Genomic DNA, 14,319 nt, shown 5'->3' on the forward strand with positions numbered 1-14,319 from the left:
CACAACATCAACTGAAGTCCAGAACACTCTCAGTGAAGTAGGTGTATCTGTCTCTAAGTCAACAGTAAAGAGAAGACTCCATGAAAGTAAATACAAAGGGTTCACATCTAGATGCAAACCATTCATCAATTCCAAAAATAGACAGGCCAGAGTTAAATTTGCTGAAAAACACCTCATGAAGCCAGCTCAGTTCTGCAAAAGTATTCTATGGACAGATGAGACAAAGATCAACCTGTACCAGAATGATGGGAAGAAAAAAGTTTGGAGAAGAAAGGGAACGGCACATGATCCAAGGCACACCACATCCTCTGTAAAACATGGTGGAGGCAACGTGATGGCATGGGCATGCATGGCTTTCAATGGCACTGGGTCACTTGTGTTTATTGATGACATAACAGCAGACAAGAGTAGCCGGATGAATTCTGAAGTGTACCGGGATATACTTTCAGCCCAGATTCAGCCAAATGCCGCAAAGTTGATCGGACGGCGCTTCATAGTACAGATGGACAATGATCCCGAGCATACAGCCAAAGCTACCCAGGAGTTCATGAGTGCAAAAAAGTGGAACATTCTGCAATGGCCAAGTCAATCACCAGATCTTAACCCAATTGAGCATGCATTTCACTTGCTCAAATCCAGACTTAAGACGGAAAGACCCACAAACAAGCAAGACCTGAAGGCTGCGGCTGTAAAGGCCTGGCAAAGCATTAAGAAGGAGGAAACCCAGCGTTTGGTGATGTCCATGGGTTCCAGACTTAAGGCAGTGATTGCCTCCAAAGGATTCGCAGCAAAATATTGAACATAAAAATATTTTGTTTGGGTTTGGTTTATTTGTCCAATTACTTTTGACCTCCTAAAATGTGGAGTGTTTGTAAAGAAATGTGTACAATTCCTACAATTTCTATCAGATATTTTTGTTCAAACCTTCAAATTAAATGTTACAATCTGCACTTGAATTCTGTTGTAGAGGTTTCATTTCAAATCCAATGTGGGGGCATGCAGAGCCCAACTTGCGAAAATTGTGTCACTGTCCAAATATTTCTGGACCTAACTGTATATGGTAAAACTCATGGTTTCATTTCCAAGTACAGCTTGTTCCACAGAAATCGAGCCTTCACATAACCAGATTGACTGAAAAATAAAAAAGTTACGCCCCTCAAAAGAAGAATGGCGAAAAAAAAACCCAGAAAGAGCAAAATCTGCCGGTCATGAAGGGGTTAAAATATGGGCATCAAATAACTACAAATAGAAGAAAGAAGGAACTTCCAGCTCTTCAGGCGAGGAAAGCCATGGTCTTTATTTTAGCATGCAGACAACGGATGACATGACCAGCACAGCACTACGCGTTTCAGGTGAAACAATCACCCTTAATCATGATGCTGGGAAGGCGGCACTACAAGGTTTATATACAAATACTGATTGACAACACAAGTGTTTAAATTACTTGAGCACCAGACATACAGATTAAGAATGAATATTCTCAAATTAAATACCATTTTATATGCACATACGATTAATTAACCATATTTTTCCAAGAATATTTCTAAAAACAGATAAACCCAATTCATCCATTTTTATACAAATTCTCTATTATAGTGAATTTATATATATTCAAAAAAGGCCAATTTTCGTGATTTTAGACTGTGTCAACATAAGTAAAGTATAAGTTGCGATTTATACTAAGCAAAAGCTACTTTAGTTTTATTTCAGTTCATATATATCAGATCAGATCGCATGCTATATTGCAAGCACTGGGAATCAAGCCCATAAACGTTTTAGGAGCAAAATCACACCCTGCAGATAGTGACCTCCCTAGTTGGCACACAGGAGAAATTTATATGCTATGGATAAAACAACTAAATTCTCAAACATAGCCACACATGTGCACCGCATAAGAGTCGCACACATTGCAGGTAATGTGAATCAAGTTTGTAAATCCCACATTTAGAGGCAAATTCCCATGCTGCAGATAGTTGCTTACTAAGTCAGCACTTGGGAGTAAATTCAGATATTGCAGATGAAACAATTAAATTCTCAATATGAGTGTATATATACAGCAAATAACAACCGCACATGTGCAAGCAGTGTGAATTTACTCAAAGAAAAAAAAAATATTAAAATGTGTTGCTCACACCCTGAGTTAATTTTAGCAAAATTAGTGGTTGGCAGCTAATTTATGTATTGCGGAAGAATAAATAAACCGCAATATAACAGCATGAAAAGGCTTATTTATTGTGTGACGCTTCATTTGAGGGTGGTGATAGAAGCTGTAGGGCGGTACTGCTGTCACTTACTCTCCTTTTTTCACCACCCTCACACAAATCATCATCAGGAGGGGGGCTTGTGTCACTCACACCAGGATCAGAAAATCTCTAACATCCTGAATATTTATTACGCACCTGTCAGGGCCGACTACTTCCCATATGGCTATCACCCTTTTCCATACTCCAAGTTGGGTCTTAGAAGTGACCCGGTGTTCGTAAGTGACATCATCTCACTTAGGCCTTATAAGGTCCACTGAAACACTTCTCTGTGTTTGAGTATTGAGTCAGTGATGTGTTCAGTTGGATTTTGCTCCCATCCAGTTTCATTTGTTGCTATAGTATCCTCAGACTCTCGTGGTTCTACAACATGTTTCTACTTCACCACAGACGTGCTGATTATCCTACCATCTGCTGCCTTCTGATCAGGGCCACCACTAGGAATTTCAGAGCCACATACTGGCAAAATTTTGGCGCCCCCTTGAGACTCTGCCTAGGCTCCACCCCAGCTCCTCCTCCACCCTTCAAACCTTCCACAGCATCACCGCCACTCTTGGAAAAACGCGCGTGTGTGTATATATATATGTATATACACATACACACATTTAGGCTGGGGACACACGGGTTTTATTGCAAATCAATCACATAACACTTGACTCCCGCTCTGCTGGAATGTAAGCTGAGTGTTATATGAGTGTCATGATCCTGCAATCACAGCACAGTCGCGGAGGACAGGGCGGGCGCTACGGAGGAGAGGGAGGGAGTAATCCATGATTAAGACTGCAAGGTTGAAACGCGTAGGACAAGGACCATCTCCGCGTCTCTCACTGTGTGCCCCAATGCCCTCGTGTGTGATATTCTGCTTTTAATGTACTAAATAAACGTCTTAAGTTTTAATACATCCCTCCGTCTCTCCGATGCTGGAAATCTCTTTTTTCTATGCACGAATCTCCCTATCTCCTCCATTGTCAGCTGATGCGATTCTCGCACTGCACTCCCATTACACCGGTGTAATACGAGTGCAGTGCGATGCTTCTCTCGCACCCATAGACTTGAATGGGTGTGAGTGAAAATTAATCGGATTTCACCCGCAGCATACTGCTAATTTTTTCTCGGTTTGATTAAGGTTCAGAAAAAAATTGCTCATGGGAGCGGCTCCATAGAGTAACATTGGTCCGAGTGGAATGCGATTTTTTTTTATTGCATTCCACTCGCTCCATTTTACTTGCCGTGAGTGCTCCAACTTACACACAAACACACACACACAGTCAAAAGTATTAGCACCCTTGAAGTTGTTCCAGAGAATGAAGTATTTCCCTCAGAAAGTTAAAAATGCACCCCCTACTCCACCCCTCTCCATAATACACCCTCTACACCGCTCCTCTCCATAATAAAATAATACACTCCCTATACCACCCCTCTCCAAAATACAATAATACACCCCTACACTGCCTCTCTCCATGATATCTCTCCCACTCTGCCCCCTGTATAATATCCCCTCACACACTACCCATCTGTACAATATATTCCAACACAATGCCCCTGTGTATAATATCCCCCCACACTGCCCCTCTGTATAATATCTACCCAACACACTGCTCCTCTGTATAATATCCTCCCAGCCAGTGCCCCTCAGTATAATATCCCTCACACAAGCTGACCCTCTGTATACTATCCCCCACACAAGCTGACCCTCTTTATATATATCCTTCCACACACACTGCCCCTCTGTATAACGCCTTACACACTACCACTCTGTATACCATCCCCCCACACACACACACACACACACACTGTCCCTCTGTATAATATCCTCCTGGTATATATGTCACCCTTCTTTTATATATATATATATATATATATACTCCTCCTGGGCCCTTCCTGGAATGTATGTCCCCATCCTGGTTTATTTGTCCTTTTCCTAGCATATATGTCCTCCTCCTGGTATATATGTATATAATAATATACACAACTCAGACCCCCCCCAGCCCCTTATAAAAAAATATACACAGCTCAGACTCCCCCACCCCTTTATAATAAACACAGCTCAGATCACCCCAGCCCTTTATAATAATATACACAGTTCAGACCCCCCCCCAGCCACTTATAATAATATACACAGGTCAGGCCACCCAGCCCCATATAAAAAATATACACAGCTTAGGCGCCCCAGCCCCATATTATCATATACACAGCTCAGGCCCCCAGCCCCATATAATAATATAACAAGACCAAAAACAAAAACCCTCTAAAACCAATGATACTTTATTTGTATGCAGCCAAAATCCCCAGCAAACATACCACAAACAACAGGCAAGACAGTGGTGTGTAGAGTCTACACCAGGGTAAATCGTGGACCAAAAGTAATAGGGGTGACAGGGAGTGATAGCTTTAGCTAATCAGAGCATGGGGAGTTGATATATTTAAAAGAACAAGGACCTTGCTTTAAACTTAACTCCTGCCTGACAATGGAGGTATAGTCACCCTAAATTATATGGCGCCCCCATTCCTCGGCGGCTATCCCTATTACACCCTAAACTACCACTAGTTGACTACCCTCCATCAGGCCTCACAAAGTGCAGGTACAAGCACATTCATTTAGACACACTCAAAGCAAAGGTACATAAGAAAATAACAAAGCTGCCACTAAATTGTGTGTACATGCATAGTACTTATCCACCATATATGTTGATCGGGCAGAACCAGATCATAAATTGAGTAATAGAGGAAAATAATGGTGACTCCAATAAATCTGGACATAAACTGAACAATAACAGACAAGGCAGTATGCGTCAATAAATATTCATAGCTCAGCTTAATGAAATTGATTAGTCCATCCAGGACCAATTCTATAAAATCCATCAATCATATAAATAAGAAAAAGCTTGGTCCTTCAGGGGATACTAAACATGCCACTATTGCTTCATCAATCATATAAATAGAAATAAGCTTAGCCCTTAAAGGGATACTTAACATGCCGATGTTGCTTCAGAATATGTCTGCCAAGACCAGGGTCCCCCTATATTCAACACAGACCTGACGTGTTTGCCCCCATTACCGGGGTTCCTGAGGGGTCAAAGGACTAAAAAAGTCCCACAAGATAGGCCACCTAGGAAGAGATAAATAAAGATAAGAAATACCTGCTTACCCCTATCTGGAGCACCAGAAGGGGTAAGGAATTGAAACTACCTATTACCTGCATAAGATCCTCTTGTAATCCAAATAGAGTGCCCGAGATATCAATAAATCCAATCCTCGTGGGGCATACAGCAAGATACTGGCATCTCGCTGTGATTCAAATATGAATAATGGTGCTCTGGTGCAACACTGTTACAAAGCCTAGCGTGGACTTGCATATCCAGTCAGGTGACAGAAGCCACCTGACCATGGGAGGCATATCCAGATGCGAAAGCGTTCCAGCATGACGCTATTGAAAAGATCTGTATGTATTAACTAGCAAGTCCAGTGACAAATGTCACCTGAATGGAAGAAGCGTACCCGGTGGAACGCAAATGCGCTCCAATTACCAGAACGCCACTTTTTATTGTTCCACATACCAGAAGCCTGGGACTGCTCATGCGTCAGGTGGGACGCAAATGTGTTCCACCTGAAAAAAACTCAATGCGCATGCGTCTACTGCGTCCCTATCATGGACCAGTAGATAACACAACAACCAAAATAATGTCTAGTGACCAGACATAACCTGACAAGAAGAATATATCGCGTGACTGGAGATGACATGGCAAATTATATCATGTGGAACAACAACGTGCAACATTCCAAAAAAAGGGATGGAACTGCGCCTGCGTCAGGTAGAATGCAAAAGCGTTCCACCTGGAGAACACTAAATGCGCATGTGTCTACTGTGTCCCTGTTCTAGAGTGATAGAAAATAACAAAAAACAAATAACATCTAGTGCTCAAACAAAATCTGACAGGAAGGGTATATCATGTAGGCACCTATAAACTTACGTATGCATAAGGATGGAACGCAAATGCGTTCCACCTGAAAAATACTTAATGTACATGCACCTAGAATCAAAGCCCAAAATGCAAAAAAAAAACGGACAATCGGTGTGACGGGGTCCTTCTCCCATATCACACAATCAACAGAGCGAGAGAGGGCTGTACAATCCAAAGAGCAAGCAAATCAAATGGTCCATAACATAATCCACAAAACAGGGGGTAAAATTAGTCCAGTAACACAAATATAGTCCGATAAGCGATAAATGTCCAGGTCTCTCTGAGAAGCCACAGTTTCTCCCAGAGGATCAATCATTCTCTCTTCAAGTTCTCCAAACAGACTGCCTTATTCCCTCAGGTAAGCAAAGAGGTTAGGTGGATTCCAGGCCCACCTCCCCCCGCACCTAGGGACAGGAACACTACAGGGGGTAATTACCTACAGACAATACAATGTACACACAAGCAATACAAATAATGGACAGTGAACCAAGCTTAAGGCTATGTGCGCACGTGTGCGCTCTGCACCGCACCGAAAAGGTGCGCTTCAGAGCGCAGCTGAAAAGCTGCGTTCTGAAGCGCATGGTGCCGGCGAGAACGTGCGCTCTGCCTGCAGCTCCTGCCATAGACAGAGCAGGGGCTGCCGGCAAAGCGCACGGAAGAAGTGACATGTCACTTCTTAGAACGCAGCGATTCGGGCAGCAGCCGAAGCGCTGCGTTCTAATATGCCACGTGCGCACGGCTCCTGCACAATCTCCATAGACTGTGCAGGGGACGCAGGACGCATGCAGTTACGCTGCGCTACAAAGCGCAGCGTAACTGCATGAATTACGCACACGTGCGCACATAGCCTAAAATACGAACCTACACAACATAATACACAGTACACCATATCCCACCATTACAATCGGGATCACACGCTGTGTTGTACACATTAGGGGGTCAAAAATAGTCACCCCCCAACAAGAAACCTATATGCGTCTATGAGCATTCTCAGTGCTAAATAAAGGAACAAACTTAGCATACTGATCACCTAAAAACATGTTACACATTATGACCAAGTATAGGTCCACAATGAGAATTTATGCAAACATGCTCAAATCACCATGACCAATGGTGTACCCGATGGTATAGCAAGGATTCAAGGTATATACATAGCTGAAATTGAGGTAACCGTGGCAGCCATTTGGTTCCACTTAAAAAACAGATATATAAAGATGTGGCTAAAAAGCCGTAACATCAAGGCTAGAAGGAAACTTTCCTAAAGGACCACTACAACTGGCTGACGATGGAGCGCATTATACGCTAGATAAAGCATGTGAAATTAAGAGTTTCATTCAAACCGTGCGGAGTAACGGTATCTAACAGATAAATCCAGCGAGTTTCCCTCTGTATAATCCGTTTGTTCCAATCTCCCCATCTAATCGGTTTCGGAATCACCTCTATTACTTGAAAAGATATTTGCTTAAAATCACCCCTGTGCTTACTCAGGATGTGTCGCCCTGGGTAAGCCAGGGGACACAAGTCACACACCACCACACTCTACATCCCAGTTAGGAACACCAAAGCTAACCAAAAATCCTTGTTGCCTTCCTCCAGAGGCTGATGATTCACACCAGGGGGTGGGCCAGGCAGTTGGCTCCGCCCACCGAGGATAATACAGCTCTAGAGGCGGGAGAAACCAGGCAGTTGAGAGTGGAGTCCAGTGAGGGACATGAAGGAGTAAACAACAGAGTTTAGCCCAGGCAGGGCTTGAGTGAGGAGTAAACAAGTAGAAGTGAAGGAAGTAAAGTGGTAAAGGAGGACAGCAAGAGTGGTGACAGGAAAGAAAGAGAGTGGAAAGCCTGAAGTGAGTCCAGCTGTGTGCAGGACAGGTCAGCAAGGTCAGCAACGACGGTGACTGTCCAGAGGGGTGACTGTTCGGGAGTTCCTGGAAGGACCGCGGACGGGTGGTGACCCGGCGGTCTGGAGCAGCGTGCAAAGGACAGTCAGCACCAGGGCAGGGGCCTCTCGGACCCCGGCAAGGCTAGGAGTCGCTATAATTTGCCGAATCCGTCAGTGAAGGGGACGTAGATCCCCCAACAACCAAGTCCCGATTGAAGGCAACAGTCCAACCATTAAGGAGGAACACCGCCACCGCCAAGGCACCAGTTCCTCAGGGCCAGCGTCTGCGGGCAAAGTAGAGCTCCTCCGGTCCAGCTTGAAGCCGGGGAGCGGGTTACCGGTGGGGACCCATCGCTACCAACTTAGAAACATCAGGTGCAGGTCAGAGGGACATCACCGTCACCTACTGGGAGAGCAAGTGCAGCCGTCCGTGGGAACCGTCTTTCCAGCCGTGTGGTTTACCGTAAAACTGTGTCAACGTCTCAGGCTGAGTGAGTACCACAGTGCCGCAAGGCACAGCGCTGCCCCCGCGTCCCTGCGCCCACCAGGCCCTGCATCTCCCATCTCATCACCGGGCCCCGGGATCACCAACCCCTACCCACGGAGGGGCAACACAACACCTGGCTGCTCCGCATCACCATCCCCGGGACCCCCATATTGAGCAGCGGTGGTGAAATCACCACAACCATGGGTGGCGTCACGGACAATAAACTATTCCCACACCCAACAACCCCCTTTCACTCACGCGCGAGGAGTGCCGCTCAAGAACCCCCGGGATCCGGCTCACAGCTCGAGCCACCACTGAGCAGCAGCCGCCGGACCCGAGCAGAAGGGGTGAGCGTAGTGTGCTGACACCCTCCTCCCCGCCCGCGACAACTTGGCGTCACGAACAGGATCTTACCGCTCTGCCGTCTGGTAGAGGTGCGCCTTGTTACCGCCGGAGGTATCCGGCAGAAAAATTTCAGAAGCCGCCATCTTTGGCGCGAAAAGTTCCCGCTCGAGCGTCTTCTCGAGTAGTAGAGGCGCGAAGGCCAAGACCCCGCCCCGAGAGAGGAGGGGCCGAAAAGAGCTAAGGGGGACGCGATGGCGGCTGGACGCATGTAGCTGCAGCTATAAAAGCAGGGACGCCAGGACTCTGCAGACATACCGTTCCTGGAAGAAGAAGCCATCATGTGGATGCCGTACCGCGACACCGTAGCCCCCGCGCCTGGAACCGCGGCGTGGGTGGAAATCCGAACCGCGCAGCTCTACCAAAGGCTGCAGGTCAGGATGCAGCTCCTCATGGAGGAGTGGGAGACCGACATGGCGGACGTCATAGCCACCGTGCGGAGACGCGAGGAGGAAGCGGAGAAAGGGAGGGTGAGTGACCCACGTCCCGATGCCCTGGAAGGGCCGGTCATTGCGGCTGCGGGGCCCGGTCCAAGCCCTCTCCCCCCGTTGCCTCCCTCGCCACCCGTCTCGGAGGCCGTGACCCCGCCACTAGGCCTGCTACCACCGCAACCGGTAGCAATACCCGGGTCCCCGCCCAGGCGGACCGACCTGTAGCCGGAGCCCGCAGTAAACCGGAGGTGTTACCGTGGAAGATTCCGAAGGTTGAACCGGAGGCATCCCCTGAAAAATCCCCCGAGCCGGAGCCGATGACCCGCTCCGAGCCGAAGGCCCAGCAGCGGAAAGCCCCTATGCCCATCCTCCACACCTCGGCTGAGGTAGCGCCGGGTTGTTGCTGCAAGGCAGCGCCCAAGGCCAAGACACCGCGGGACATGCCGCCCAGATTCCTGACAGTGGGCAACGTCCAGGATGTCCCGCGGGGCCCGACCCGTGCGCCGGCGCTGGCAGCATCGCCGTATTGGGATAGGGAGCCGGTACCGCTGGGCCTGGAGATCGCCGAGAGGGAATGAAAGAAGGCCGAGTTGGTGGCCCGAGCTATCAAAGAAAAAGAGAATCTCCGACAGGCCACGTTCCGTGTCCGGGGTCCGTTGTACGAGGGGCAGGTGAGGCGGTTTGATGTCCGCCGGGGCTACGGGTTCATCTACGAGCCGGGCCTGGAGGCCGAAGTGTTTGTAGCCCGGCGGGATGTGAATGCCCACCTGCCTGAGGAGCATCCCGGCCGCAACCTAATGCCGGGAGACATCGTGCAATACACCCGGCACTGTGGGGAGCGGGGGTGGTTCGCGCTGGACGCTAAGTTAAGGGGCAGCCAAGAGTCCCGAGTGAGCGCCGCGCCCCCTCCCTTGGAAGGAGCGCCTGAGCCTGAAAGTCTGGAGTAGGGCAGCGGATGCCCGTTGCACCGTCCCCGTTGGGACCACCAGAGTGTTGTTTAAAAGTTTGAAAAGTTTACTGAGAATGATGAAAAATGATGATACCGAGTACTTCACCTGATTGTCAAAAAGTGATTTGCAACCGGCCGGAGCCGGCACCGTTGTCCCCGTGGGGACCGTTTAAAAGTTTTGCATGGAGGACTTTCCATGGACAAGCCCGTGAACTTGCAGGGCAACCACAAACGTTAAGTGGCTTGTAAATATGTTGTTTGCCGTTACCGTTTCCGCAATGCCGCCTCCGGAGAGGCAGGTTGGAGGGAGGGCCCTCAGCAGAGCAGGCTGGGGCCCAGCCACCAAAGGAACTGGTGGCTACCCTCTGGAGGGAAGGACAGATCCCGCTCGGGTACCGTGTGCTGGACTGTGGGTCAAGGGGTGCTGCCTGGGCTTTAGGGGCAGCATCAGGGCCAGGTTGCTTGGGTGGGAGAGAGCGGAAACCGTAACCGTAAACCGTTTGCAACGTTTAAGAAATGTGCCTCCCGTTATGGGAAGAGTTATTAAAAATGTACATATGTTATTTTGCCATGTTATCTTTTACAGAAAAATAAATCCGGTGTTGGACGGCAGCCCGTGGACGGTCTGCATTTTGCTAAGGGGGAATGTGTCGCCCTGGGCAAGCCAGGGGACACAAGTCACACACCACCACACCCTACATCCCAGTTAGGAACACCAAAGCTAACCAAAAATCCTTGTTGCCTTCCTCCAGAGGCTGATGATTCACACCAGGGGGTGGGCCAGGCGGTTGGCTCCGCCCACCGAGGAGAACACAGCTCTAGAGGCGGGAGAAACCAGGCAGTTGAGAGTGGAGTCCAGTGAGGGACATGAAGGAGTAAACAACAGAGTTTAGCCCAGGCAGGGCTTGAGTGAGGAGTAAACAAGTAGAAGTGAAGGAAGTAAAGTGGTAAAGGAGGACAGCAAGAGTGGTGACAGGAAAGAAAGAGAATGGAAAGCCTGAAGTGAGTCCAGCTGTGTGCAGGACAGGTCAGCAAGGTCAGCAACGACGGTGACTGTCCAGAGGGGTGACTGTTCGGGAGTTCCTGGAAGGACCGCGGACGGGTGGTGACCCGGCGGTCTGGAGCAGCGTGCAAAGGACAGTCAGCACCAGGGCAGGGGCCTCTCGGACCCCGGCAAGGCTAGGAGTCGCCATAATTTGCCGAATCCGTCAGTGAAGGGGACGTAGATCCCCCAACAAACAAGTCCCGATTGAAGGCAACAGTCCAACCATTAAGGAGGAACACCGCCACCGCCAAGGCACCAGTTCCTCAGGGCCAACGTCTGCGGGCAAAGTAGAGCTCCTCCGGTCCAGCTTGAAGTCGGGGAGCGGGTGACCGGTGGGGACCCATCGCTACCAACTTAGAAACATCAGGTGCAGGTCAGAGGGACATCACCGTCACCTACTGAGAGAGCAAGTGCAGCCGTCCGTGGGAACCGTCTTTCCAGCCGTGTGGTTTACCGTAAAACTGTGTCAACGTCTCAGGCTGAGTGAGTACCACAGTGCCGCAAGGCACAGCGCTGCCCCCGCGTCCCTGCGCCCACCAGGCCCTGCATCTCCCATCTCATCACCGGGCCCCGGGATCACCAACCCCTACCCACGGAGGGGCAACACAACACCTGGCTGCTCCGCATCACCATCCCCGGGACCCCCATATTGAGCAGCGGTGGTGAAATCACCACAACCGTGGGTGGCGTCACAGACAATAAACTATTCCCACACCCAACAACCCCCTTTCACTCACGCGCGAGGAGTGCCGCTCGAGAACCCCCGGGATCCGGCCCACAGCTCGAGCCACCACTGAGCAGCAGCCGCCGGACCCGAGCAGAAGGGGTGAGCGTAGTGTGCTGACACCCTCCTCCCCGCCCGCGACAAGGACATGGCAGGCTAATGGGGTGTCGCATTTATGTGTGATGTCCCAAAGATGTTCACTAATGCGAACTCTGAGTTGTCTTTTGGTTTTCCCAACATAACTGAAGGGGCAACCACAGGTACACACATATACCACTCCCTTTGTGTTACAGTTGGCAAATCCTAGGATGTTAAACATTCTGCCCGTTTGAAAAATGATGCACGATTTAGACTGGTTGATATATGATTCATATATATATATATATATATATATATATATATATATATATCATATGAACAAAAAGAACATGATCCACATCTAAATGTGACACGGGGTTTACGATCTAACCAAGTGTCCACAGATCTAGGGGGGACAGTGACTATGTACAATACTATCATGGATGGGTTTGCCCCTCCTATATGTGATGCTTGGATATGATTAAATAAAATCGCAGATGTCAGGGTCTGATCTTAGAATGTCCCAATACTGTCTAAAGATATTCAAGACTTGATGATTGTGATCATTGAATGTGCCAATCAAGCGGGTGATAATGTCTGTTTCCTATTTAGGATGTGACAGAAGGAGTTCAGCCCTATTCCTATCGCGTGCACATTTAAATGCTGGATCTATAACATTCTTGGGGTATCCTCTCCTCTTAAACCTACTCTTTAAGTCATGTGGCTGCTGGTGAATGTCAGAAATGAATTGAATTGTGATATTCTGTAATGTCTGAAATTGTCTGTACATGTCTCCTCTGAATTGAAAAGTGCTGCGGAATGTATTGGCTCTATAACAATACAAATTATTATTATCTTAAAGAGGTCAAGGTTTGATTTACCTTCAGGAATAAAAGCATTAACAAGACACGTCAATCCTGTTATTATACATGCCACTGCCCATGGGTACCTCCGTCCGATACGTTCCACTGTAAGAATAATTATTAGGGCTGCTGGAAATTCAACCATGGCAGAGATGAAAAAGTCAAAGTAAATGTTATCGCTAGTGCTTCCCATGTGCATGATCTGTCCCTGGTAAATGACAGCACATGCAAACCTAAAGGCAAAAAAAACCCAGAGTTTAACACTGTACAATCAATAAAATACTTGTCCAAAACCTTAACACTAATTGCCTATCTTTAGGAATTAGGACATCAAATTTTAACCGCTTCAGCCACGGGGCACTTTCCGTTTTTGCGTTTTTTTGTTTTTTGCTCCCCTTCTTCCGAGAGCCGTAACTTTTTCAGTTTTCCGTCAATCTTGCCATATGAGAGCTTGTTTTTTGCGGGACAAGTTGTACTTTTAAATGAAACCATAAGTTTTACCATATGGTGTACTGGAAAACAGCAAAAAAAATTCCAAGTGTGGAAAAACTGCAAAAAAAGTGTGATGGCACAATAGTTTTTGGGATGTTTTATTCACGGTGTTTACTATATGGTAAAACTGATGTGTGGGTATGATGCCTGAGGTCGGTGCGAGTTTATAGACACAAAACATGTATAGGTTTACTTGTATCTAAGGGGGTAACAAAAATTCACAAGCTTGTCCAATAAAAGTGGCGCACGTTTTGCGCCATTTTCCGAAAACCGTAGAGTTCTCATTTTTTGGCATCTATTGCTCAATGATGGCTTATTTTTTGCGTCTCGAGCTGTCGTTTCTAATGGTACCATTTTTGCGCAGATGCTACGTTTTGATCGCCTGTTATTGCATTTTGCGTAAAACTTGCGGTGACCAAAAAACTTAATTTTGGCATTTGGAATTTTTTTTGCCACTACGCCGTTTACCAATCAGATTAATTGATTTTATATTTTGATAGATCGGGCATTTCTGAATGCAGCGATACCAAATATGTGTATATTTATTTATTTATTAACCCTTTAATTTTCAATGGGGGGAAAGGGGGGTGATTTGAACTTTTAGGTTTTTTGTTTTTTTTTTATTTTTTAAAACTTTTTTTTTACTTTTTTTGTTATTTTACTAGTCCCCCTAGGGGGCTATAGCGATCAGCAATCCGATCGCTCTTATCTATCTGCTGATCAAAGCTATACAGCTGTAAACAG

General features: G+C 47.4%; 1 protein-coding gene across 2 annotated transcripts in view; it reads right to left on the bottom strand.

Annotated features, from left to right (window-relative positions):
• The window catches only part of SLC22A2 (solute carrier family 22 member 2), a 148,735-nt gene that overhangs the window by 58,067 nt on the left and 76,349 nt on the right, over nt 1-14,319 (bottom strand). Inside the window, exon 7 of one of the 2 annotated variants that reach the window (XM_075338170.1) lies at nt 13,102-13,316. The exons of the other annotated variant lie outside the window; for it this stretch is intronic. Within the exon in view, the coding sequence (XP_075194285.1) occupies nt 13,102-13,316 (215 nt within the window). The remainder of the gene's footprint in view (nt 1-13,101; nt 13,317-14,319) is intronic. 2 annotated transcript variants of the gene reach the window in all.

Source organism: Anomaloglossus baeobatrachus, chromosome 3 (assembly GCF_048569485.1).
Source record: "Anomaloglossus baeobatrachus isolate aAnoBae1 chromosome 3, aAnoBae1.hap1, whole genome shotgun sequence".
NCBI classification, from domain to species: domain Eukaryota; kingdom Metazoa; phylum Chordata; class Amphibia; order Anura; family Aromobatidae; genus Anomaloglossus; species Anomaloglossus baeobatrachus.